This window comes from Paralichthys olivaceus, chromosome 13 (genome assembly GCF_024713975.1).
Source record: "Paralichthys olivaceus isolate ysfri-2021 chromosome 13, ASM2471397v2, whole genome shotgun sequence".
NCBI lineage: Eukaryota > Metazoa > Chordata > Actinopteri > Pleuronectiformes > Paralichthyidae > Paralichthys > Paralichthys olivaceus.
The window spans coordinates 10,812,226-10,837,116 of NC_091105.1; the positions used below are offsets into that span (position 1 = coordinate 10,812,226).

The 24,891-nt window shown below is 41.1% G+C and overlaps 1 protein-coding gene across 3 annotated transcripts in view; it reads left to right on the forward strand.

Moving 5' to 3' along the window:
* Nucleotides 1–24,891, forward strand: part of galnt1 (UDP-N-acetyl-alpha-D-galactosamine:polypeptide N-acetylgalactosaminyltransferase 1) — a 38,721-nt gene that overhangs the window by 1,561 nt on the left and 12,269 nt on the right. For all 3 annotated transcript variants that reach the window (XM_020093198.2, XM_069537529.1, XM_069537530.1), the window contains exons 2-4: nt 13,968–14,080; nt 20,516–20,655; nt 20,776–20,944. In XM_020093198.2, the coding sequence (XP_019948757.1) occupies nt 20,517–20,655; nt 20,776–20,944 (308 nt within the window). In that variant the 5' untranslated portion in view covers nt 13,968–14,080; nt 20,516. The remainder of the gene's footprint in view (nt 1–13,967; nt 14,081–20,515; nt 20,656–20,775; nt 20,945–24,891) is intronic.

Below are 24,891 nucleotides of genomic sequence, written 5' to 3' on the forward strand. Positions count from 1 at the left end.
GCAAGAAGCAGCAGCTGTGGAGCAGAGCAGATGAAGATGTGGGATTGACAGGGAGCCGCTTAAATTAATCTGTCATGTTCTTTAAAGGGAGAGAAAAGGGGAGCATGTATTATTAATCCCTGGTGTGTGTGCTGTTGATTGTGTGCGTGCGGAGGGAGAATATTTTGTGTCGCTGGAGGGAATCTGCTGAACCTTAGTGCTACCTGTGGCATCGGTTCTTGGTGAACATAAACGGTTTTCTGACCTGGGTTGTTGCAAGTGACATGTTTCGGACCTCGTCTGAGAGCTGTGTATCTGAACTCAGTGCTGTGCTAAGGTTTGACTGTCTCGAACTAAAAGGAAATGAATCATGTTCCTCATTTCAAGGCCGTGGAGTCTGCATGATGCGTTTCCTGCCCTGTGTGTGTTAACTGTGTTCAGGCCTCAGCAGATATGCCTGCTTTTGTGTATGTGTCCCATTTTTTTATTTCAGGGCTTATTTGAGACTTTTTTGCAAATTGGGAACATTTTGGCCTCTCATGAGTATCGTTATATGAGAGATTAGTATTTGGATTATGATAAAATCAGATGAATGTCCTATGAAGTGAATGACATCAATCACATCCATCAACATGTATGAAGATAGAAATGTGTGTTGTGTAGATACATCAATGGCTGTAGCTAATATGGAGTGTATGTGTATGTAATGAGCTGCATGCTTCCTCTATGCAATGATAATACAGGTGGTTATAGTAACGATAATAGCATGTTTTGAAATATAATTTGTTCAATCTTTACTAAAATCCAAGTCATAAATACTTGCACAAATGCATCTGAGATCTTTTACTGTTCTATTTATAATCATGGTCATAAATGTCTCCCCTTAATTTAGCTTTACATGAAAATGGAAGATATCCACTCTGTGTGTATTAGTATTTGTGCTTGTCTGTGTTTGTCATTGAGGGTGGCTGCAGTGCATTTATTGCTCTCTGAGCTGGTCTGGAACAATAGCTCTATTCTGGCCCATGTCTCCGGAGGGAGGCAGCAGCATTCGGCGTTCCCGGCACTCTGTGTGCCAGCGAGGCTTGGTTTGGGATTGGGTTTCCACAGCCACCTGGAGCTCAGAGCACAGGAATGCCATTGTTCCTTCTTCCAGACTATGGCCGGATCAGATACACATGCAAACACACACATGCACACAAACAGGCGCATGCATGTACACACGATTAGTGGACAATATGCATGAGGAGCTCATACCAGCTTTCCTGACCCCAAAAAGTTCAGTCACCCTGTTTTGCTATGTTGTTGCTGCTTAGGTAAATAGACAGTGAAACATTAGGTTTGTGCACCCACAGGCAATATCCTTGTCTGAGTTGTTTGTTTTTATTTTTAGCTTCAAAGCACCGTAAATATGAGCTGAACTCACTGTAGTTCCACGCTTTGTTTTTCTGTTTATCTCAGCTGATGATCAGCAACCTGCCTGAGTGTTAAATAGCATGTGAAGTGAGTGAGAAGTTGATAAATATGTCATAACTGCAGAGACAAATTGCTCAATTAATCAGTTAATTCACTGACGGAAAATTAATCAACAGCAAATTTGAGAAGCACTTAATCATCTTAGTACTTTGTCAAGCAAATTTGGCAAAGTGAGTTTAGGTTGTAGGTCAGACAAAACAAGCAATTGGACAATGTCACCTTGGACTCTTGGAGCAAACAATTAACTTATTTATCAAAAAATCATTAATTGATCATAAGACTATATGCTTTCAAACCACAATCAACCAAACATGAAGACATGTGACCTTGAATTTAATTTTAAACTCTCTGAAATGGATTAGTTTTACTCTACTATACTGTATACTACAGAGAGATTACACCTCTGCTGTATCTGTTCATGCTGGTGAAATATCAGTTTGACTTTGTTCACTCCAGTGTTTGTCTTTTTAATTAAATCTTTATTTCACAAGAAATTGAAACAAAACACATCTAACATACATCGTTTCTGCCTCTGCATGATGTGAGAGAGAGTGAGAGAGATATAGACAAAAATAGAGAAAGAGAGGAGAGAGGAGACATGAAGGTCAATTTTACTAGCTAACATTAAGTTAGATAGATTTTTATGACCTATTGACATTCACTGCTACTGCTGCTGTACAACACATGCGCACCACCAGAGTTCCCCGACTGCATACTGGGATAAATCCAGAAATGCTGCTGCATTATACCCCCCCCCCCCCTTCAACACGCACACACGCACACACACACCCTCCACCCGAGTAGAAACACTGGACCAGTGACGCTATATTACTTTTATTTATTGGCTTCATTTATAATTAATTGAAATTGAAAAAGCTTGGGTTTGTTGCAGCCTAGTTTTATCGTAGACCTTACAGAAAATCACTCCGGATGTTGTAGCTAGTTTCGAGAGATCAGATAGCTGTGACCTAAATGGTTGATCTTCAGACGAAGTGAGAGAAACAGAAAACAGAGAGAGATGAGAGAGAGGGAGATAGCATCAGCAGCATTTAGCAGTTTTTTTTCTCTGACTCTTATCGTCATTTAGGGTTTGTAGTCAGGCAGTTCCAGTTGTGTGTGTGTGTGTGTGTGTGTGTGTGTGTGTGTGTGTGTGTGTGTGTGTGTGTGTGTGTGTGTGTGTGTGTGTGTGTGTGTGTGTGTGTGTGTGTGTGTGTGTGTGTGTGTGTGTGTGTGTGTGTGTGTGTGTGTGTTTGTGTGTGTTTCTTCTGGCTTTCCAACGGGTCACATTAGGGATAGAGTTCCACAGAAGTGGGTCAGTCAGTGCCACCAGGGAGTCTTGCCAGCTCCCTGCACCCTCTAGGGCTGGAAGCAACCAAAGGCCAACACAAACACAAAAACTTTGGCTGTGTGCATGTGTTCAGTATATGTGTACAGATTGTGAGTATTTACTATTGATATGTGTGAGGAGTGTGATTTTCTTTTTTGTGGTCTGTCATTCATTTACATAACATGTCTCTGTTTACTTTCACTGTACTTTGACTCCTCGTAAACAGATATAATGTAAATCTGAAGGAAAAAGAGCCGCATTTCTCAGGATGTTTAGACTGCACACAGCGCCTCTACAGATGATTCAGAGCCTCTCGCCCTCAGTGTGTCTCAGCTGGATGCACAGAGTGTTTATGCTCTCTCAATGATAAGGAAATCAGATTTAGCACAGTATTCAACAGCAGTTGTGTCAGGGTTGTGCCAATAAATGATCATGACGATAGTCAGATCTATCACAGACAGAACAATATTTGCTGTTAACAATATTTGCTGTTAATCCATTAAGGATAATTATTCAGAGTAGCATTAGATCAATATTACATTTAATTTATCCCGCTATAGTCTCACATCTGCATATCATACATATAACCAACATTTGCTGGTTATATGTAACCGTAATCCAGTTACATATAACCAGTGATACACGCACACACACACTCACACACTCACACACACTCACACACACTCTGAACTCTGACTGCCCTGGTTGTTGTGTGTAGGTTTCCTGCTGATAGGCTACTGAAATTGAGCAGAGATCACAGACACACAGAGAGGACATGTCGGCTTCTTTGCTGGCCTGCTCTTCAGTTTTTGTGGTTGTAGAGAAAACCTTTGGCCCTCATTACTAGAGAGTAAAATTAGAATGATTTCTTCAGACTTGTTGTTCAACCACAAAGTGTTTGTAATGGTTTTAACCCTTGAAGGGGAGGTAATTAAAAAAAAATGGCACTCATGCTTTATGAGATGGGGAAGAGGGCAATACACTGCTCTAAATGCACAACAAACCTTAAAAGATGATGCACTACAGACTATATTACTATCAGACAATATTTTCCCAAAAGCAATTTTCCACTCCATGAATTAAACCTTCTGGTGATATGGTTAGAAAATGTGGGCTAAACCTTTGCAGTTTATTTTAAAAGTTATCTCTCAAATGTAAGTTAATGCTATCAGCTCTTTGTCCAAGAAACAATTCAGGCAAACTGGGAGGAAAATAAACTAATAGAAGTCTACTGCAAAAGAAAAGCATGTCATGCTCAACAAGAGAAACCGGCTGATTTTCTGGCGCTAAAGGGGTAAATCACTTTTAAAATCAGATTATTGTATCTTATATCATTAACTTAAGTTGTATCTGTAGAATTAATTGTTGTGTTTTTGCATTTTTCCTATTAACATTGGTTTCTAATTTAAGGTAACGTTACTTTCTCTGAAGGGTTTTATTTTAAATAATATATTTGGAGGGTACTATTTTGGCTATTGTAATACATGTTTGACTTTATAAACCTTGAACACCTGGATACAGCTCGCCTGGTATCACCGTGTAGCTTCGCTCCAACAATAACCTGCGCTGCTCATGCATCCCTATGTTGCTCACAGCATCTGTCTCTGTCTGAGATATGACCCAACAGGAAAAGACATAGTTTCCATGGCGACAAACGCGCTCCTTGCCCACCCCACCCCCCCTCACCCGCCATAGGAGGAAGTGGAATATGTCCAATTTCTGCTGACTCATGGAGAAACAATTGTGTGACACACACTTAAACGCAGATGTTTCTCTTCACTCTGGCCTGTAGTTTTTTTGTGGTGTTTTTAATGTGTTTCAGTTTGTTTGTGAGCGTTCGTTGGCTTCTCCATCCAGCTGCTACACCTGTTTGTTTTGTGAAAATTCAATGTCATGGGGATTTTTAATACCATTTCCCCAGCTGCTTGTGGTCTAAACAAGAAAATTAGTTTATGCAGTACCTTTCAGTTAAAGGCAGGATACTTCAACACTATATCTTAGCTTCAATAGGCATCACAACTGCTATGTTTACACCTGCCGTCCACACTATTTATGTTTGGAAGCACTACTGGTCCTATTTTAGTTTGAAAACTCTGCATTTGCTTTATGATTGGTACTTATATTCACAACTGTACAAAGTCACAACTAAACAACTGCAGGGAAGACAATCTGCTTCCTGTGAATGCTCTAGTAATATATGTTTTCAGGATAGTCACCTCCTTGGTCCAGGGAAGTGGCAGGATTGCTGCTTGCTGTAGCATGTTTGTAATCATCCATCAGGTCTATAGTTGGGAAGTAGTCAGGTTCAACCCCAGAACCTTCTTGATTTGAGAAAGCATTGCTCAACACTCAGCCACTAAGTCAAAGAGCCGCTAAATCTAAAAAATAGAGATTGAAGTTTGCACAACACTGTACCCTGAATAGGTTTTTGTTCACAGTATTTTTATAATCAATCACTAAAGACGAGACCTAGATAAGGCCAGAACAGACATTCCCTTGCTCTGGCAGATGTGTGATGTGTAACAGAGCAACCCATCTGCCCCGGGCTCACCCCGAGTGCTGAAGGTGCAGCACCCCCATGAGGGGACCACCTCTGGCTCTTATCTGCAATCAGGTAGCATCTCAGAGTGTCTGAGCGTGTTTGTGGTTCTGTGTTTGTGTGACTCCTTGAGTGCAGTTGTTAGTCCGCAGTCACACTGATAAACATATCAAGGATTACTACTAGTTGATGGACTGCAAAACAACAGACCCCATTGGGGTCATTGTGTGTGTTGTGTGCCTGCTAAGCCATCAGAAATTGTATTTCTATGAGCCACAAATGTCAGGTGCACTGGGTTTATGGAATGAGTGTGTGCACGTACGTGCGTGTGTTGTATGTGCTGCAGTGTAATCTACCATAATTTGGAATGTGGGTCAGTGTGGCTGCAGCTCTGCAGGGAGAGACAACAGCAGGATACTGCCCTCTATACTTACTGTAGGTGGACTTAAAAAAGACTTCACAACAATGCACAGGGAAACACTGGCCAGCCAGCCTGTGCTTTGGTTATTTAGTCATTCTTCCCTTTTTGTCTGCGTGCTTAGATAGATGCGTTCAACATATCAAACAAGGGCATCTAAAACTGTGTGGACCTAGTTCTATTACAATGTGATATTTAGAGCCACAGTGATAGAAATAGAGATGGAAATGTGTGTGACTTCTCAATAAAGCTAGACTGGAAAGAGGATGGCCAGATTAGTCATGCGTGTGGCTCATAGTGGATTTCACCTGCAGTCATTAAGATGAAGTTATTGCTGAACATCTGGTTTTATGTGTTTGTGTTTCTAAAGGCTATTGACGGAGCTGCTTAAATTACATATTTACAGTGTTAGCTTTGTTAGGAATTGTTTCTGTGTGTGTGTGTGTGTGTGTGCTTGTGTGTGTATCTGTGTGAGAGATTGTGTGTGTGAGAGAGTGTGTGTATGTGTGTGTGCTTGTCATTACATCATTACATTTTACAATGTTGTGTGTGTGCAAGTTGAGTCGTGTGTGTATATTTAGATTTGCCTGGTGATTGATTGGGCATTTTGCGGCAGCCAGTAGGCTATTGAATGTCCATTTTTTTGATATATGATCCCATACACCGAACCACTTGTTCTGCACCAGTAGTGTTAAATAGCAGATTTAATGAGGAGCGAGGGTGCTAACACACAGGTTACATGATGCTGCTGACTGTCGGTGACAGACAGCAGGGGATAGCAGATGTCCTGATTTGTTTTGAAGTCATTTTAATGGCACTGTGTGAGCAGTGAAATGAAAAGTGTCTCTCTCCTGTGAAAGGACAACAGATTTACTTTGTTTGGAGGCTGAAGCAGTGGATACTATACTCTGCAGTGACTCAGCACACTTAGCTTGCCAGGTATATGATTATGGGTTCTCAAGATGTTTCCTTCTCATGATCAGACTGTTTTAGCTCTGGAGACTATAGGTGGTTTGCAGTCTCGTGATTCCCGTGACGCGCAAAGTTCAGATGGGGGGCAGGAAGTGGAGAACGGTGATTGGAAATGATGGAAAGCGAGTACTCTAAAGCGTTGTGTGAGCCTGCACGTAGCAGGTATTATCTAAAAAAACATATCAGATATGATCCACACACACTGAGGAAAAGTTAACGTTAACGTTAGCTATGTTTCAACCAGTTCTGCCGCCGTTTTTTCTGTCAGTTTTTTAAATTTCTCCCCTTTGTGGGTAACTACTTTCGGAACTCGAAAGTAGCTATTCTGTTTTTCCCGGTTTGACCGGTTTGTACAGCCGTAGACAGGGCAAAGCTTGGGCATTTTCCTACCGTTATCCTGGTGTGTTACGACAATGGCTCTCTTAATTTTTCCATTGCATTACATAGCAGTTGCGTATATCAGACTGCAACAATGATACAATGATGAAATTCTTGCAATTACTTGAAAATAGGCGAAATGACAAACTCATGTATATGGAATGGCATCTTGAAAACCTGCAGTTCAAAGCTTCCCCTACAATATCAATATTTTATATGCCTTAGTAATGTAGGGATTACCAAACATTACCAGACATATAAACTTGTTGTTAACTTAAATTTGTAGTCTGTTTGGAGTGGGCTATTTATTTGGCCTGTACTGATACTGGTTGCAGCTTCCTATGTAATACTGTAAAAGTCACCTGCGGTACTCACTCCACAGAGCCCTGAACGTGAAGCCATGCCACCGCTGCTGAAAAGAAAGCTTTTCACCTGTTCATTCAAAGTTTGGTGAATCAAAGAATCCAGAACTGGAGAATCAGTTGTCATTGCCGTAAACATACTGTGTGTGATGCGTTGATATTGTGATCGACATCATCACTTACATTGTCCCAGACGCTGCTGCCACAGAGCTCTGGTCATCTGTTTATTTAAATATAATAATATATTATATATATTGAATATATCCCATATCCAAATATCACCAACTTTGACACTCTACTTCCTTGCACCCTCAATAGTATGTCAAGTGTGAAGCTGAAGAAGATGAACCGTTATCAAGATATGTGACCCACATACAGGCTGACAGAGATTTCTGGAATTATCTATATATTTCTCTAATAAACAATTTTACTCAGTAAAACACTCGAGGCAGTGGTTATGCACCATCTCAAAAACATTTACACAAAAAAGATCAAATTGAAAGAACTCTGGCGTCTCTTCCTAGTCACCACCTTTTTCAAATAAAATGATCTAATCCTGGAGGATTATCACAAACCCAGGTTTAACCAGTGGTCCTCATCCTCAACAGTCCAACATCCTGGCAGCCAGCCACTGCCTGTGGGACTAATTCCATCGAAGTATCAGTCAGAGCATATTTTCAGGATCTGGATTGCTCCCAATGAGCTCCATTTAACAAATGTAAATTTTTGCCACAGCCTTGCAGCTTTTGGAGATGACAGAATCGAACTGCATAACAATTTCTCAGAAAAGCCACTGCATAGTTAGTGAATTCTAGCTTCAGGGGTTACAGAAGAACAGTGTAAATTCCTTTTTGAACAGATTGAGGCCCAGGTAAGTGATTAATAGCAGCAAAAAAGAAACGCTATATCAACCCTGTACACATGTTGGAAAGTTTCCAGCTGCTAATGAATACACAGAGTCACAATCCGACCACAAGTCCAATATTACTCGAAGAGATAAACATTTGTCTATAAAATGAAAAGTTTTGGCTCTAAATGAAGCTCTTCTTTTATTCACATAAAAAATTTTTTCTCCGCTTCAGCAGTTTGTTTTAATCTATAAAAGATAATGCAGTTGCCATGTCACAGTGTGTTTTATTTACTGAAAAAAGCTGTGGTTTGTCCCTGTAGTAATGCAATAAATTGTTTTTTTTTATTTGCAGTGGGGAGAACTTATTGCTACTTATCTTATTATCATCCCTTTTGAGCTGTGGACTTGAATTATCTAATTGTTTTCTGTGTATAACATTTTTTTGAATGAGCTCTGAAGATGCTTTCTATAGTCTCCTACGTCTTGCATGTATAATTTACTATCCTTTGTTTTGTGTATATTTTAAAGCTTTTAAATAACCTGCGTTTTGTTAAGTGCTGCATGGAAAATTAACCTCACAATTGTTAATGTTATTGCTGTGCATGCATCTTAAAACGGCCTCCGTTGTAAATGTGTTGAATCCACATTTTGCCGCTTTACCAAGGAGATTACATGCTGAGTAGAATTGCTAGGAAGTCTGTCCTGGATTGGGAATGTTGCCAAAAGCGTTTGAGCACACAGCTGGGGGCATGCACGCACTTCAGCTTTATCCTGTTAACACGGCTGCTGGCCGGAGCTGGGACAGCAGGGAGATACAGAATCAAGAACCAAACTGTAACTCTCCAAATGACACCAGGACACATGGAGATAGATGGGAAAGTTTTGAGCTAAATCTGTTCGGTGTCATTCAGGACGCAGGGAAGGTAGTGAGCATGTGTGTCTCCATGTGGTGTGTCTATTGTCATCACTATCATTCCGTTAACGTTGGTCGAGCGGTCTGCTCTTCTGTTTCCTGTCCTCTACAGTCTCCATAAACAGGAAGCCGATCTCTCTCTTTCTCTCTGTGACTCTCCTTTTATCTGTCCTTCTCTGCCTGTTCTTTGGTCCCTCTGTCTTCCTCTTCCTACCCTGCCTCCCTCTGTGAGTACAATATATTACAATATATCTGGAAAATGACAGGCTCCCAGAGCAAGGCCTTATTGTGGAAAGCAAAACAGGCTGTTGTGGAAGCTGTTTCATCCCTGATAAGTGTGACATCAGTGATGTGTCCAGAGATTTTAGACCAGCTGCTTCTTACCTATTCTCTCCTTGCTATTCCTGGCATTCCTGTTTTTTTCCTCCCTGGGCCTCCCCCTGGAAAGCTGTCAGAAATAGTGAACTATGCCTGCCGTTGCCTGTGACACTGTTGTTGTCATCTTCTGTTGCCTTTCCTCTAGTCTCTATTTGGCATGTATTTTAGTGTTTGTTGCGTGCACGAGGTGCTCCAGGCCCCTCCGGGCCTTCCTTTCCCACTGGTGTTTGACAGAGCAGGAGATTGAAGGGAAGGTTGGGATGGGGTGGAGGGGAGGTGCAGAAGTGCACAGGATTGGCACAACACTGTTTGTTGTTGCTCAGGCCAAAAATGTCATCTTTGGAGTCCCTCTGGTACGACATACGCTACAAACAGAGTCACACAACACAAACAGAAACCCTGGCTAGTAACCAAAAACTCACACTCGCGCTCTCACACACACACACACACACACACACACACATGCTCATATCATGTGGTAAGAAAAGAGGCCTTTTTTCCTGTCTTTCCTAATTTTGTCTCTCTCGAGTGTCTTTCCTTGGCAGTCTTGAAAGAGAGAGAGTGGAACAGTTTGGTTTAATGCTTGGCCATGGCTGGTTGGTCACAGTTTATTCACTCCGAGCTTGGGGAATTGTAAAGGACTGATTTGACTGTCTGTTAGTTTTAGTTCAGCCCACACCACTCTCCAAATTGTCCAGAACAAAGGTTGTTTGACAACTCCTCAACCTTGTTTGGCTCTGGTCCTGCTTTGAAGCCTCAGAGTTGGTGCAGAATTGCATGAACCACAAAATCTGTGTTAAGTGATTGTACTTGCCGAAAGAGGACTTGTGCTTGCTAGCAGAAATTTCTCCAGTTGTCTATCCATGAGCTCAACTTCACCTCTTCATTTGTTAGTCTGGCTCAGTCACTGGTCTTATTTATGACAGGAATTGCCTCGACTCAGACTGAATGGAAAGAGGCCTGTGTGGGAGACGAGAGTGAGACTTGGTGAGTAATAACAGGGAGTGTTCATTAGGGTCACAGATGCAGGCAAAAGTAGGGTGGAATGATGAGGACCCAGCCTTTTGGCTGCCGAGCTGCATTCTCTGTGTTCATTCTCAGCTGGTCACAGCTGGAACAAAGAGAGGGAGGGAGGATGACAAAGACTGTAAGAAGGAGAAAACTCTCTTTTCTCTCGATACTAAACTCAGGGTTACTGCCAAGATGTTCAGATAACATTTTTCCCTTCTCGATACTGATTCAGTTTCCTGGGCTTTGGATATCAGCCCATACTGAATATCAGTTTGAGTCAAATTCACATGTCCAAAATGAACCACATTCTTGACTGTACTTCCTGGGGCGCCCAGAAACACACACTTAGATGGAATTCATGTTTTTTGAGACAGGAGAATCACATAATTCCTCACATTATAGTAAGATATAAGAATGCCTCCCTGAATAAGACTGTGTTTCACTGTGAGCGTGGATGTTCACACATCCATTGTTTGTGCTCTAATACACAGTTTATAAGATTTTACACTTTTTATGCATCAGCACAAGTTGAATTTTACCATGTGCCTTTACAGATAATGTTTTCAAATAAGCTTTACTTCCACAGATGAATGGAGCAGCACAGCAACTATATTTAATGTGGATCAGTCATGTCTGGCTAATATTTGATCCCCTTAAGCAGGTTAGTATTGGCTCAGATACCTGATTCTTACAGAGAATGGGTGTTTTGGGATTGAAGAAGAGACGACTATTTTAGAATAGACGTTTGAGAGTTAGCAGTTCTCACATCAACACAGATCCTCAGAGTAGATTCATGTCTCTGCTCTGTGGAGGCTTGTGTCAGTGTAGTGTTGGCCTGTATCATGTCATGTTCACGGGCACAGCTCACTGTCTGGACAGGTCGACCTCTGCTCACTTGCTCTGCATTACACACCTGACTAAGTGTAAGCCTCACCGCTGAGACTTCTCATCTGGTGCATGAGGTGTGTGCATCTTTGTGTTGAACGCCAGTTTACTCGAGTGTGTGAAATCAGGTCTGTCTTAAGGCAGCAGTAGCTATTATAGCATGTTTTTGTGTCTTTAACAGTATGAGATCAGGGTTTACATTTTATAAGAAAACAACTAATGCCCACAGGTTTAGGAAAAGCTGAGGTAGCTGCACATGTTGGAAAACCTCCCGATTTTGCTGCACTGCTGGACGAGAGCCCGGCTAAACACAGGCATCTCTCTTGATCAAATTTTCTAATTCAAATTTTATTTTAATAGCATAATAATTTAGTTCTGTATTTTTAAACCATGATGTTTATTCTTAAGTCTCTTGTGCTCCTTGTTGTTGCTCTGTCTTTTCCTCCTCATCATACGACACTCATGCATGGACTAGAGCATGAAATGGGCAGAGGAAGAGCATTGCTCTGCCGACAGCGACAGAGACGGGTTGCTATTTGCACTGCGGTGTTGTGTGTGGATCTGTAGATGTATTTTATGATCGTCAGGGGAAGCTGTCGAGTATTTATAGAAGCTCTTGCTCGTACTGCCTCCAATTTGCAGATGGATTACATTCCACTCAAACATTGTGGAGGTGTGTGAAAGATCAAGGTTCAGAAAAGAAGGATGTAAAGAGACATGGTTTGCAATATCATGTGAATTCATACAGACAGACGGACAGAGAGAGCGAGAAAACCAGGGAGGAGATGAGGAATGATGAGGAATGATGACTCATCAAGGAGGAGACAGACAAACACCTTTGGTGGCCAGGACCTTTCACATACTCAGGCAAACCTGCACTGCAGTACAGCCTTTTTACAGTCAGTAATGGGTGTGTGGGCTGAAAGGAAGAGATTTATGGTATGGCTCCTCTTGTAATACAAACTCTTAATACACACACACACACACACACACACACACACACACACACACACACACACACACACACACACACACACACCTGTACAGTGGCTAGAAAACTGAAGTCCCTGTGGAGCGGAATGATGACTATGCTTTAAAGTAGGCCAAGGATCAGATTGAAGGACACACACACACACACACACACACACACACACACACACACACACACACACACTCACACTGAGTCATAGTCACTCTCATCTTCATTCTCTGCGGATTGTTCAAAAATAGCAGATTAATCCAGTGAAATGAGCAGTTCTGAAAATCTGTCAGTTGTCCATCCCCGTTTTCCCTCCCCCTTCATCCCTCTTGTCTTTTCTCTCCCTCTCTTTTCGTCCTGCTCCAAGGCTGGCAGAGAGCCTTAGGCTATGTTTAACCTATGGGTGGGTGTGGAAGGAGGGAGCACGATGGATTTATAACACAATACCCAAAGATGCAGAGTTATGTCGTCAGTTTTATAGATGACTGACAGCATTCGAAAGTCTAACCCTTTTCAGGCATGTTTGATGATGCACTTCCACTAATACCGGGAAGCGTTGGCGCTGCTGGAAATATGCCTGGTGACATTGTGACTCTGATTGTGCGATTATGTGAGAGAGATGAGTGTTATTATTGTGCGTGCAGAGTCAGGAAGTGTTTGAGGGTGTTGAGTGACAGTCTCTCTCTAGCCTTCCTGTGGTTGCATTGCATTCTTGCTTCCCCAAGGTGCAATCAGAACGCTTGCTGTCTCTTTTCCAGGCTGTTCGGGAAAAAAAACAGAGACCCCACTCCTCATACTGTAACTGGAATGTATAAGAGGGAAATGAAATGGAAGACAGTTCAATTACAGTACTCAAGATTTTCATTTAATTATTGTACTGCAACACTAGATTACACAATCACATTGCCGAAATGGTCGCTCAAAAAACAAACACACCATTCATTTGATTGCCAATGACGTTATATATTTAATTTGTAACATTTTTTCAGGAGGAATATAAACAGCAATAATTATGGCACTAATGAATTCTTTGGTCAGATAATATTAACATTAAACACACTCTCTGTCCACAAATAAGTGCAGCAGCTCAATGCTAGATATTGTGGTCTCCAATCTCATGTTGCTGCATGAGCAAACTTCATCAATTTCCTTCCATAGAGGAGCAGCCTCTGATTCAAATTGACTTACCCTAACTTTTATGCAGCTTTCTTCCCTCTCTGTCTGGGTCGATCCCTACACTTTGGATTTTGGAGGTTGATGAGTGTAGCTCTGTCATAAGTAATATGTGCTTCATTAATAAAGGGAAAAAAGTGCAAATTTAAACATAAATCCAAACATTTCGCACTGTCACCATGGTTACAGTTCCTAACTGAGATCACACTTTCAGATCACATAAAAGTTTTACTTATCTTTGCATCTGTATTGTGTGCATGAAGCTTTTTCACGTTTCTAGATGCTCAGATGTTTACAATGGGTCTGTGTCTCTTTTGTCTCTTTAAGGAGCATGTTTGAGTGACGAGCAAAGGAGGAAGTGGGATCTCTGAAGCTCCACCCCCTCTACTGGTGGAGCACCCTACACATCTGACCAGAGACCCCTTTAGTCACTCGGAGAGGTATGTATGCAGGGAGGATGGGGCTTTGTGAGATGAACAACAGATCAATGATCTGCTGTCAGTTGTCCCTCTCATGCTTCAGCATCAGTAGCTGCACAATGAAAGAGGATTCAATCAGTTATTCTTTCTCCTGACATACGTAAAAATTCTGTCCTTGTTCTGTGTAATAATGAATGAAAATCAGTTCACCTAAAGATAATGTGATGTTTTAAAGAAATATCTCTCTCCCGAGGACATTGGAACACAAAAAGAGGATTGACAAATAAGAGCTGTAGGCTGCTTTCCATCACGTACACTGGAATGGTTGTAATAGGGGATCAATTACAGTCACTAAAACTTGAATGTAAAAACAGGACTATTTATTTAAGCACCAGATTTGTCAAAGGTTAACCACAGATGAGTAAGACATAAACCTTCCCAAACTTCTCCTTATGCGTTGAAGCTGTTGTTATTGTTAAAATACTCGACAGTGTTTGTGAATGTTGAAGACCATCTCTGTTATAATGGACAGGGATCAGTCTTACTGCAGAGGCCTTTCTGCTGTTCAGATTCATTGAGAGCTCTCTTAAAAAGCAGCCTGGATATGAGTGGATTCTTGTATTCACTTTATCTAGGTTCTAATTATTGTTACTTTATACCCATTTAAAATCTTTAAAACTATTCATTGCAAGGAACACAGACTTAGTATTTTCATTATTTATGCTGTATCTGATTTCCAAGATAATTTAGATGTGATATACAATGCTAACCTAATCCTTTAGTGATTAGCTGTTTTGCTTGTGTCTGGTATGTTACACTTTCTGATGATAACTGTCTTGAATCTGCTGCCCCCAGTTAAATGTTGATCTCTGCTTTCACTTTCCTGCTCTGCTCATTGGGAAATAAACTGTCAGTGGCAACTCTTGATGAGATGTCAAGCTTGCACCGGCTTGTCTTTGTGCTGTTAGGCATAAAAGATGATTCAATGGGTTCAGTTGTTAGACTGAGTTAATCATGCATGTTCTTTAAGATTTCCTAACTTCTTAAAGGTATGTGGGGAAAGACATTTTTGCAGTTCATTGGTGAGAGGAGATAAAACAACTGCCAGGGCCAGGGGTTTGATAACCACCACCGCAAAATATGATTCCTTATTGTAGAGCAGTTACGGTAACAAAATTATTTACAGATATGAGCGGAGAGAGAAAATAAGTTGTAGTTGTAAGCGGGTAAAAATAAATCGCTAGATTTGTCAGTCCATTGAGATTTGTAAATTTGAAGACAAATCTGCGTAAGCACACACACAAAAATATTAATCGCTGAAAATCCTAAATCCTTCATTCTTTACATTTGCATGGTTGAGATTAATTCATGACTGTTTGAGAGGGTGAATTAAATATTAGAGAAAAAGCGAGATTATGATTTGTTAAAAGAGCAATTACAGTACACTTGCATCACACAGACCTGATAAAAGATTCTGAGGTTTGAATTTCTTTTATAATTTATTTCTTTTTATACATATGCTGTGCATTCTGTGGTTGTCTAGCGTAGCCATCCAGCTGTGCTGGGGAATCCGTCAGGGGAACACCCTCTGTGACAGTGATATATATTGATTTTGGCCGAAAATGCCCTAGTGATTAGAGATTGAAGTGTTTAATTCCACTTTGTGCCCGTGCCAAGCTTTGCATTGGTAATCAATTTCGGCTTTTATATTTTTTTATATTAATAATCACCACCTACTTACAGACCCCTATAATGTGCGTGTTTTACATGTTATGATTCCTTTGTTCATTGTCTGTGGAAATATCAGAGCAGAGCTGAAAGTATTACTGCCGACAGACACATGTCCATCACTCTTCTCAGGTTCCATTACAGTTCATAGTTTGTAGTGAGAACATATTGAGTCATATCCTGTGTTGCTTTCTTCACAATCACACAGCTTGGAAGGAAGAAGAAGGGAGTAACATTGCTTGAGTAAAATGTTAAACCAAAGTGGTGAGCCACAGAGATCCTGGCCTGTGGCGCACCACCTTGGTTTGTGAATAATTTAGAAGAGTTTTCATGAAACTGATGATGAACAACCCTGCCAAGTTTCATTCAAAGTGTTTATTAGTAAGTGTTTTATATTTTATAGAATTGTAATAACTTTAGTAATGTATGTGGAGGGGATCTTTGTTTCAGGCAAATTCACCCACATGTGTTGTAAAACATCAATCAGACACAACATTAGATCTATATTTTATGTACGCATGCTATATATATATATGCGCATATATTCACACTCTGCCTTTCCCTCTACGAATAATAGTGGGTCTTCATGTTTTTCTCTGCCTCAGTACTCGTCTTGCTCCTCTTCCTCTATGGGACCAGCCTATGTTCTGCAGTCAAGGTTATGACCTGGAAATGAAGTGATCCCAACCATTTATGCCAGGAGCGGCTGTGTACCTCAGCTACTCCACAGAGAGCAATGCAGACGAGATGTCAGGCCACGCTGTTCTGTTTCACTCCTAATATTAGCCTGAGCGTTGTCCTGCTCCAGTTGAGAGAGGTATTATACGACTGTGGAGAAAATCACCGCTTCTATCACTGTTGTCTTGGAAACTGTTGAGCTTCTCAAGCTGATCGTGACCCAAGGAAACTTCACACACTTCAATAGCATCATCTCTTTTTTTCTCTATTGAGGATGCATTAGTCAAACAGGAACATACATATTTACATGTTTGTTTTAGAGGGAGAAAGTTGTTAAAATGAAAGCCATCTGGTTTTGTAGAGTAAAGACAAAACTCTGCTATACGGATAAACTATATTAGTTTATTACATGAATTAGCAGCAAAACCTTTCTGTGGATTGATGACACACAAATAAATTCTCCTCTCTCATTGGCTCTCACTCATATGAATACAATGTCCCTCTCCTCCTCTTTAATTTTCTTTTATAGATATGAACATTACGTCCCCAGAAGGGAGGCTCCGCGCCCCTAGTCATAAATTGTGAAGCAAGTGAAGCTCCGGATCCTCAGGCTCTCACAGAGTTTTCCAAGTGGTTGTGAGAAACCCTGGTTGTGCAATCTCTAAAGGGGGATTAAGCCTGTGGAGAAGAGGAGAGGAGGGGATATGAAGAGAGACACAGAGAAGGATGTGAAGGGGGAAATTGTGTTCTTGTAGGGAAGTAGTGATGGCAACCGCTCTTGAAAGGCAACGACATCACCAAGAAACGAGCAGGGGAGTGGGGGTGGGGTGGCTCGGAGAGAAAGAGCGAGATGCCCGAGATGGAGATATAAAAGAAAGATGGAGGGAACGTGATATGTTAATGGATTAGGGAGCGAGTGTGGAGATGTAGGGATGGAGAACTGTGTGTCTGTTTAATGTCATAGGGAGCCAGGCTGTTTAAAAGAGACTTCAAAGAGACTAGCGCCCAACATAAACTAAACCGACACACACACACACACACACACTCACACTCACAAGGGCCCGAGGCGGCCGCGAGCACAGAGGAGACCTGAGGTGTCCTCTGCCATGCCTGATTAGAAATATAGTGAGTAGTGAGGCATGGTTAAAAGACAGTAATCGAAAAGTGTGTGCGTATATGTGTGTTAAGTCTATGTATATCCATATCTTTGCTGCCGCTGCTCGCACTGCGCTGTCTAACTCTTTTACATTTGCTGTGATCAAATAGCATTCAGGGAAACCAGCTGACATCCCTCTGACAGCGTTTTGACACAACTTTGTGAGCAAGATGATATGTGTGCATTTCTTTCTGACAGAGCGCTTCCATGTCTGTGTAGCTTGGTGTCTCAGTGCGATGTTATATGTTTGGCATATATGCCTAGCTCTGACTTTACCAGCAGAAAAGTTAATATAGAAAAGCTTTTGTTGTGTTATTAGGTTGTTTTGTGTTACTGTGCAGAGGTCAATTGAGGGTGGTACAATCCTGCAGTGGTCAGAGAAACAGAGAGGAGATTAAAGCGCGAGGGCGGGATATCAGGCTTCCCACTAGCCCTGGAATGTCAAGAATTTTAGAGACGAGTGATCCAAACAGCGAGATGAGAATTTGATAGAGGATATCCAGGAGGATTCTCTGAATTTACCTTACAGGATTATACAAGAATGTTTTTTTCGTTGTTTATCTGGTTTATATTGGGTTTCAGCTGGTTCTGATTGTTTCTGAAACCGTCTTTGAACTTTAAAGTGGGTCAGAGATGCAATGGGAACCCAGAAAAATGAAGAAAACCTGGTTGCTTTACTGTGGCTTTCAGAAAAATACAGAGGTTATTTATCAAAGAAAGTAGTTGTATTAAAAAGTAAAGGGGAGCACTTTGAAGACATTCAGTAAAGCATGGCAATTTTTTTTTTTTTATCTCATTCAGCCATCACTCATGTGCTCCTTCTACACTTACTGCAGTTGGAGTAACACCTGTGTGTGTGAACATAAGCACAGTCAGTGGTGTGAACATGCTGTGCTGGTAACACTCAAGATGAAGACATCCGTACAGAACAAGAAAGCCATTTTCCTGTCCACACACACACGCAGTACTACTATATGCAGCACTACCATACACTGTTGGAACAGCTGTGCAAAGGAAATGTGTGCTTCAGTATCTTGCAGCTGCAGTAATGAATAGTTAAATTAAAATGATGAGGGAGTAAAAAGGTATTCAAATCATATAAAGGTGTCACTTTCTTTTTAAGCCATCATATGTTTCAGTGTATTTGAGATTATTACTTAAATGCTTATAAAGTTTAAAAGGCCACTCTCAAATGATTGGACATGCATTGTTTCCCATGTAGATGCTAGTTCAATAAGAAAGTTGTAATGCAAAAGTCACAGTCTGAATTTGATTCAATCTGCTGTTCACTGAGTGCCAGGGTGGGGATTTTTAATGTGTATGCACAATCGCTGCAGTTAAATTGATGTGATTAAATTATTTTCTTCTCGAGGGTATTAGAGTTCATATTATCACATTGATGAACTGGTGGTTTCTCTGCACCAGTTTCTCTTTGTCAGCCTCAGGGGGAAATTTTTCCAAGGTTACAAAACTCAAACTGCATGACAAGCTTGACTGGAGCAATGAAAGTATTCAGTTGGGATCAGCTTTGCATTTGCATCGTAATATTTTTAATGAAACCACAGCAGTTGGTGAGACAGTGTCAGATAATATTGATATTGGCTGGTTTATGGCAGCATTCACTTCTTATTACAAGTAGGTCTTACAAGTAGCATGATAAGGCCATTTGCACATTTTATTTGATATGTCTGACGAGGAAGTATAACTGATGTTGTGGATTTCATGCTGTGCTGCAGAGTAGATACAGCACATAGCTTTCACTTGGTAGGACTGTAAACTACTGCATTGTCAGGACATTGAAACTATTTGGCTCTGCAGGCACAAAAGTCTTGAGAAAGGACAAACTTACAGAGAACAGACAGATCTTCACTTTTCTGCTGTATGAGGCACATTATGCTACCAGAATCCTATCAGGTGGAATTTAGAAATGCTGCTCTGCAGTTCTCCATCCTCTGTGGCTGCTAAGTAAAGCTAAACTAAGCTAAGCTAGCTATGCACAAGCACCTTTTTTGCCTCCCAGGGGCCACGAGAGAAATCACCGTGGCCAAATTAATTTTCTCCCTTCTGCTGCTGCAACCTGAGGGATCATTGAGGCAAAGATTCAGCTAAAGAGAGGAGAGATGGTGCTGGAGGAGAGAGGGAAAGGAGAGCAGAGGAATTTTAATGTGGCTGTGTCTGTCTCTCGCTGCCTGCCAAAAGAAAAAGCAATTACTATCACAGCTCCTCTCTCTGGTGTGTATGTGTGCATGTGTGCGTTTGAGCTTACCTGCGAGGGGGTGTTTGTGTCTGCACTTTGGCACACAGGGATTTGTATGTTAAATGTGCAAAGGGTAGTTTGGCTTGTACACTACTCTGATACAGTCTGTTTCTGCCTTGTAATTCACATGACAATTGAAAGCAACTAAAGCAATGAAACATTCACTCCAAAACACTCACATGTCACAAACACACAAATGACAGTCTTTAATGTGCCTTGAATTATGTCAGACACTAACTTTATTGAGTAACTTTTACAAACTCCCTAATAGATTTACAGTTTTTCTTCTGGAGTGATGTTAGATATAAATGCAGCAATGCACAGTGTCCATTTTGTTGCTCCCTCCTGAGTATGGAGGTGACCATTTGGAGAGGTGCTGATAAACAGCTGACAGATAAGAACCAAGAGTCAGGCAGACAGGCAGGCGGAAGGACAGATGGAGGTGTTGTGAAGATACTCAGGCACAGAGCTTTGGGACGAGCGGAGGTTGGGGTGTCGGGGGGTTTGGGGGGGTGGAGAGAGATCTCTGCAGAGCTTTGGAAAAGGCTACGATTGTGTGTGCAGCTCAAGGCTAGCCATTACCTCTCATCTCAGCCAGAGCTCTAATATTTTTGTCATCCTTTCATTATATTTCTAGGATGCGGAGGTTTGCCTACTGTAAGGTGGTTTTGGCCACCTCTCTGGTGTGGGTGATGCTGGACATGTTCATTTTGCTCTACTTCAGCGAGTGCAACAAGTGCGATGACAAGAAGGAGAGAGGACTGCCTGGGAGAGACCGTGAGTGTATACTGACACACACACACACACACACACACACACACACACACACACACACACACACACCCACACACCCTCCAGCACCTTCTTCTTCTAAATCTGTATGTGTACCTCTTATAGACACTCTCACCAGGCCGCGAGATGGGCCCGGTGAAGGGGGGAAGCCTGTGGTAATCCCTAAGGACAACCAGGAGAAGATGAAGGAGATGTTTAAGATTAACCAGTTCAACCTCATGGCCTCTGAGATGATTGCCCTCAATCGCTCACTGCCTGACGTCCGCCTGGAAGGGTGAGCAGCCTCCCTGCACCTAATCATCTGTTCTATCACTTTCTCTTGCTTTTCACATTAAGTTCCACTTGAAATGGATGTTAGTAGCACTGATGGTTGAGATACTCACTACAGTTGTGTGCTATAATATTATAATTTGTCCTGCCAAAGTTTCATAACTAAAGTTTTTTACACTTCTCATAATAACATAAGAGATAACTTGGTGTTTTTCTCTGTTGCTGAGTTGTACAGCCGTGTACAGAGCGGTTTAATGCATGCTCGGCTTCATTTAGGGAATTTTACAAGTATCCGCACATAGCCAGCCACCAGCAAAAACAGCAATGATTCAGATCAATGATTCGGACCAGCCCTGCTAAGTGGCTAACATTAGGCTACACATTTCCAATGAGAGCAAAATGTTGCGGAAACTGTGTATGCTCGTTGAATGTCAGGAAGCGGATACATATCATTGCACAGCCTTCTCAAGGAGAAATATTAGAGACCAGTGGCAAAGGTGCATTATTATTGAAATATCAGAGCATTTCACTCATCTGAATTTCACCGTCTGTTCGGCTCATTTCACTACTGATACAAAATGCCCAGACCTTAATGGAGCTTCTGAGATTGAATTTAATAATGAGTGTTGGTAAGTTTAATTTCATGTCAACAGATCTTGGTTCATTAAAATAAAAGAAATTAATAAAAAAAACAAGACAGTGTGAAAAGCCACTTCAGAGCTAAAAGGCTCTCCTGGTCTGGACCAAATGAGCCAAACTGCAGATGTGAAACCCTTATAGTCATTACTTTGTTTCTTTTGCTGTATGAACAAACACAGACTTAAAATCTGCTGAGGATTAGTGTATATTATGGAATTGGGACACAACAAGCTGGGACATAGTGACCTCATGCTGCACTAATGACAATGCTGCCTTTCTGCCTGTCCTATCAAATCAAACTGCCTTTTTCTCCATAACCAACAGCCCATTGGTTCACCCGGAAGGTTCAACAGGAAATAACTGACATTATAGAAGTTATGACACCATATGATGAAACACTGAGGATAACAGCACACATAGACCAGGTTAACTGCCCCACAGTTTTATGAAGATGTAAAGAAAATCAAAACAAACATAAACACAAGTTCATTTTAAGTATAGTGACGAGAAAGTAAAAATGTTTTTCCGCCTCTTATTTTACTTGAGTAGAATTTGTTAATATGTGTAATTCAGAGGTCCTTCTTGTCTATAATTAGGATTTTATTGTTGGTTTAGTGTGTGTCAGTAGCAGTGGCTGTAGGTTGTGCAGACAGGGCAGCAAGATATGTCAAGGTTAGTTCAAGCAAGTGGAAGCCAGCTTAGCCTTTCGTTCCCCTTTGCTCCTTTTTTCACTTCAGTAGCAGAACATGCATAGATCAGTAATGAAGGTTTTCAGTGAGACAGACGGAAAGACTGACTGACAGACACAAGACTGACAGGCAGGGGCACATGCACACCAGACAGGCAGGAGAGAAAGAGGACATTGATCCGTGAAATGGGTTTTAGTCTTTGAGCGAGGGTTGATTACTAGGTGTGTTTTCACTCTGCCTTCTCTCTGTCTATGTGCTTTTCCAATTAGGAGATAAGGCTGAGTCAATATCGAGCAAGGGAATGTCCCTGTGTGTGTAGGTCCATGCACATGTGTGCATGTGTGTTTATTTGTGTGTATGTGGATCGGCAGGCTTTTAGAGAAACTCAGAATAAATTCATCATAGTAAAGCAGGTCACCATTAGCTGAAACTCACTGATGGTTCGTTTTCATTATTTTCAGCACTGCAGCGATGAGAGGACTGGTCGTTCTGACTGTCAAGTCTCTCTCTCTGTCTCTCTCTCTCTGTGTGTGTGTGTGTGTGTGTGTGTGTGTGTGTGTGTGTGTGTGTGTGTGTTTTTGGATGGATCTGCAGAATATGAAAACACTTTCCATGATCACAACTTAAAAAACTTGACATTTTCTCAACCTTCTCTCCCGACTGAGAAAACATATATGTATGTACGTATATGTTTGTGTGTGTAATGTTTTAATTACAACCATTCAGCCCACCCCTCCTAACTATCCCCACAATCCACTGGCCGGAGACACAGCCTGCAGCTCATTACTCCTGCATTACTCGTACTCATGCTTAGCTATTGCCAAATGTAGCTCCACCACCCGAGTCTGTTCGGATACCCAGGAAGTGTGACACATGAGCGTGCATGTGTCAACACGTTTAGTTGGTTGAAACACAGAAGTCTTGTTTCCCATCAGCCTCGCAGCAAAGATCATATCCAGGGAAAGTAAAGTCTTGTTTGTGTTTGTCACTCGGACAGAGATAATTACCTGACCTCTATAAAATCGGGTGTTCCTGTTTTTACAGTGATTCATTTCTTGCGCTCGTCAACCTCCCCTCCTAGATGAGGGTATGGGCCTGCATGCCACTGCCTGAAAATGACTGTGTGTGTTATTTAAAATGCTTCAGAGGCGGCTGCATGATGGAGTATCTTCTTGACCTCCTCTTCTCTGTCACCGTCAGACACAGGGAGGGAGGGTGATGAATAAAGAGAGAGATCATGTTCCATTTGGCTATTGTGAGAGTTGAGTCTGTCAGAGGCAGGAAGTCACAGGCTACTTTCAGTTTTGTTTCTACAGTTTGAGCGGCTCACTGAGGTTCGTTTTAAAAAAACATTTTCATTCGGCAGTGAAATGTCAGACAGCTCAAATGCAAGTATCGTGTCAGGCCCCAGTGTTTCTTGAACCACAGACGTTGTCTCCTACCGTTCTCATCTGCGCTCTCTCTCTTTTTTATTGGAGGGTAACATTAACATTCTTGTGGAATATATTGTGTCCATATTTTGTGCCATCTGGTGTGCAAATAGATCCATCTGTAATATCTATGTTGCTCTCAATGAATCAAGAAGGCTTTCAAAGCTTTTTAACAGGTAATTAATTGTTCATTTTGATTAGTGAGATGCTTATGAAAGACTCACATGCCATAAGAAAAGCCATATGACAAACTCTTTAAAACCTTTGCAAAATGGCAAGGGCAAAGTGGAACGGTGGTTTAAATGAATCATTATATTTATACAGTATATTATTGCAGTGTATTATGTAAATTTACACTAATCACTGAATCATCTACTATAGTCTGAATAACTCTAAATTGAAATCGTCTAAAATGTGTAGGTCACTGGCTATTGACCTTATTGGGAACAAGACGTTACTCCGATTATGATATTTACATGGGATGTTAATATATTATTCCATTCATATTTCCTTTACATGTTAAAGATCATAGTCCGATTATGAGTTACGTCAACATTATGTCATACTATTTGTTTAAACTGGAACCCAGGGCATGGTTCGTCAAGCAGTTGGTAAGTTTTGTATGTGGATGACACAAAATGCTTCAAAAACTCCAATAGGATGTTATAATTAGATTAAGATGTACACATGACTACATTGAAAAACTATGGTTTGAATACTCCATATATCTTAATTTTATTATTGCTTATTCCAAGTATGACCTTATCAAGTTTAAAGTCATCTGAAAATACTGTTTATATGGCAGTGTCTTATTCAGACTATTGCCTTTATCTGGTTAATTCCTACTCTTGTCAGAACCAACAGTTTGAAAGATTTTCTCTGTTGAAAGCTGCAAACCAGAGGTGGGCCCAGGAGTGGGAATATGTTAAAGTCTTCTGTAACCGTGTATGATTTATTCCAAAAATATCATAAAATACAGAAGTAGATTTCCTGGAAGTCAGTCTACTTACAGATAACATATCTTTCAGACTATCACGAGATGATGACAAACATCTTTTGAAAAATAAAGCCACAAACTGTGAAGGCTGAAGCAAGTTTCCACTCTCCACAAGCTGATTAAAGTATTTTTACGAAAGTAAACATTCTTTAATAAGTGGCTGCCCTGTAGATAGATAATTAGACCTTAAAAACCA